Here is a 3,440-nt window from a genome sequence, read left to right on the forward strand (position 1 = left end):
GGGGGGGGGGGCGCCTCGCGGGGGTCCTGACTTCGCACGAGCGGCACGGGGAGGGTGCGGCCTCCGCAGACCCTACCCTCGCGGCCTCGGCGGCCCGCATCCTCCAGGGGCGGGGCCGGCCCCTCGGGGGCCCTTGATTTTGCCCTCGCTGGCGGGTTGGGTAGATTCGTTCTCTTCACCTCCCTGGCCACCTGCAGAGCCAAGGGGTCCAGTCTTCATAACCTCGTCCCTGCGTCCAGGGACCTCTCCCCTCTTCTCCACCCCCGGCGTAGCTTTTCGTTCAAATCTCTGAAGCGAAGGAAAGGATGACTTTGACAGTAATGAACACCGACGGTTTGAAAACCCGCCTTCCAGTGATTGCGATTGTGAGGCCTTCTTTGAAAAAGCTCAAGTTCAAAGTGGTTGCCCCAGAGCTAAAAGCTGAGGTCGTCTCTCTGCCGTCACGGCCTGGGTTCCCGTTAAGACCAACGCGCCTCACTTTGCAGCCAAGCTGTGGACTCGTCTGCGCCGTCTTTGCAGCACCTGAGTCCCTCACATCCCTTGTCCTTTCCCCTTTGCTTCTCACCTGAGGAGGAAGGGATTTGAAACCAGGTGTCACTTCAGCTTGCAGGGTTGCTGGAAGGACGCTGGTGTTGGAAGGCGTCCACTTTGGAAGCCTCTCCGACGACCTCAGTCTGTTAAGCTGCATCTGCCGTGCACGAAGCAGGTTCCCTCGGCAGCTCCTTTTTCTTTGATTGCTATCTCAGCTCTTACGTTGATTCTTGTGCATTTCCAAATCTTTCCGTTTCTATCAAATAGTTTTCTAGCTGTAGAATTAGAAAACTCACAGGATGTCCAGTCACGCAGTTCATTTTTTAAAAATCAGGAAGACTTTCAGTGCTTGGAACTGCTGACCTGGGGGGCGGGAGCTGTCACACCGGCTTGTCACCTCCCCTTCCTGCCCGGGACTGGCCGGACCTGCCAAACGGGAACCAGCAGAAGCTGATGCCGGGCAGCATTGTGTTCGCTGTGAACAGTTCACAGGAAAGGAGGTTGTCGATGAGACTGGCGATGAACAGCTTGGGCATCATGTGAAGCTGGACACACGCCCTTCCTTCCCCTCCCTCCGCCTGCCTTGTGCTGCTAGGACAAGGAAAAACCGGCGACATTCAAAGCTGTTCACGGTCCCTGTTATGGGGGAGGGGGCGCTTTCCTGAGAGGCTGAAGGAAGGGGGTGCTTAGGTCAGCCTGATGCAGTTTGGGGGGGGGGGGTCCTTTCCTGCACGCTGAGCTAGTGGTGAGGGCTCGTGGAGTCCCCCATTCAGAAAGCCCAGTCTCGCTTTCCTCTAGAAAGTAACGGGAGCCTGTTCTGCGCAAACGTCCAAAGGTCAAAGGCTACACTCATCTCACACTTTCCATCTTCTCTGTGAGAAATCTCAGATCTTTCTTTGTAGGAGGCGTATTTTGATTGCTGGCATGTAGTCGGTACCTGGGCATGGTTGCTGATAGCAGAGGGCAAAACCCAGACCACTGTGACAACTGATAGCATGCTGGCATTCAAAGGACACGTCTCATCAGCTCTTGATGAAGCCCCTTGCAGCTGGCATCATGCGGAGCGGGGCAGGGAGGGGCAGACGTGGGGAGGGTGACACCCCCCTCCGCCCCCCGTCCCCGCGTCGGGGGCCCCATTGTTTGTTCAAGCTGCATCCCCTCCTACCCCCCCACCTGCCGCGTTCCCCGGTCTGGGTCTGCCGTGGGGGTTAGGCTGCGAAGCTGTCCTACGTGATGGCGCTCGTGCCTTTAGGCTCAGGGCAGGACTCATCAGCTCGGTGGAACGTGGCGGGGCCCTGAGGCGCTCTTCTCCCTTCCCTGTCCCCCTGGTTGGAAGCCAGGACACCTGCTGACTGTTGTCACTCTCGGTGTCTGTAAGTTTCACAAACTGTTGTCGGTCTGTCCTGTGATGTTTCATCCTTCATCATACTTATCCCCAGAACAGGTTTCATCACTTTGAAATAAGCTGCTGAGTGGCACTAACGGTATGACGCTGCTGCCCTTAGCTTGACCCCGTTGTATGATGTGAGCAGAGAGGTTTCCTTTGTGGAATTAGAATACGTTTCTAATGTTAGTTGTTCTCTTCTGCTCTAGACCTTTTGTTTTTCTGGGTTTTTAAAAAATTAATTTTTATTTTTGGCTGCATTGGGTCTTCGTTGCGGTGCGCGGGCTTCTCATTGCGGTGGCTTCTCTTCTTATGGAGCGTGGGCTCTAGGCTCACGGGCTTCGGTAGTTGTGGCACGTGGGCTCTAGAGCACAGGCTCAGTAGTTGTGGTGCACGGGCTTAGTTGCTCTGCAGCATGTGGGATCTTCCTGGACCAGGGCTTGAACCCGTGTCCCCTGCATCGGCAGGTGGACTTTTAACCACCACGCCACCAGGGAAGCCCTAGACCTTTTGTTTTTGATGGCCTGTGGTTTTTAAGAATACATTTGGCTTTATATATACTTTAAACTGTAACTACATATCCTGCTTGGTCAAATTGCTTCATTAAATCATTAAATGGCTTTTTCTTCCTTGTTCTTTTCACCCCTTCCTCCCCACCCCAGGTGTTCTTTGACCTCATGAGAGAGATCAGAGCAAAGAAGATGTCAGAAAACAAAGACAAGAACGGCAAGAAAAGCAGCAAGAACAAGAAAAGTTTTAAAGAAAGATGTTGCTTACTGTGAAGGCCAAGGTGCTGGACCATGTCGCTCGCCACTAAGGACAGAGGTCAGGTTCCTCAAGCCAAGACTCCAGTCGACCTCTCGGCCTGTTCCCTGCTCTCCCCAGCCTCATTCACACACGCTTCTGTAAATGGGGAAAATATTTGTGAACCAGCGGCTGGCAGAAGAAATAAGCCCTTGACCGTGCAATGGGATGGCTCCCCTGTCGGGAGGTTTCAGAGTTTCCTCCCTCTTTTCCTTCCTAAAATAGGCCACGTATGTAGTGCTACAGGCAGGCGTTAGCCAAGTGTTAATTAAGAAGGACTGTCCTAGCTTCTTATTTTTTCCCCAGTTTTGTAACATTAGCGTCTTTCGTTTTGAAATAAAAGTGTCTTATTTTATTAGGTCTTGGGAGGCGACGGTGGGGTGAGGCTCCCCCCACCCTTGTCAGCTCAACAGTAGTTCTCAGAAACATCTATTAGGTTCTAATGACGCTGGAAAATTCGGAGATTTTTTTGGGTCTCTTGGCCATACCCTGTGGATCTGAAGCGGACCTAAAAAAAATAGAGTTGAATGGGGCCAAACAGATCAACACCAAGCCCAGAAATCCTTCTCAATAGGAAAGAAGGAAGAGTTGTGCCCTTCATAGTTAAGTATCAGCCAGTTATAGTCTGTGTTGGCCGCTTTTCCCCTGTGGCATCCTGACTTTTGTGTAGGAGCTTCTTTTTTAATAAGCGACATGAAGACTCAAGAGCAATATACTGTAT

General features: G+C 52.4%; 1 protein-coding gene across 1 annotated transcript in view; it reads left to right on the plus strand.

Moving 5' to 3' along the window:
- RALB (RAS like proto-oncogene B) overlaps positions 1-3,229 on the plus strand; it is a 15,825-nt gene extending 12,596 nt beyond the window's left edge. The window contains exon 4 of the mRNA XM_007469661.1: positions 2,578-3,229. Within this exon, the coding sequence (XP_007469723.1) occupies positions 2,578-2,697 (120 nt within the window). The 3' untranslated portion in view covers positions 2,698-3,229. The remainder of the gene's footprint in view (positions 1-2,577) is intronic.
- Positions 3,230-3,440: the final 211 nt, after the last annotated feature.

The sequence above is a fragment of the Lipotes vexillifer genome, unplaced genomic scaffold (genome assembly GCF_000442215.2).
Source record: "Lipotes vexillifer unplaced genomic scaffold, Lipotes_vexillifer_v1.1 scaffold1607, whole genome shotgun sequence".
Taxonomy (NCBI): Eukaryota; Metazoa; Chordata; class Mammalia; order Artiodactyla; family Lipotidae; genus Lipotes; species Lipotes vexillifer.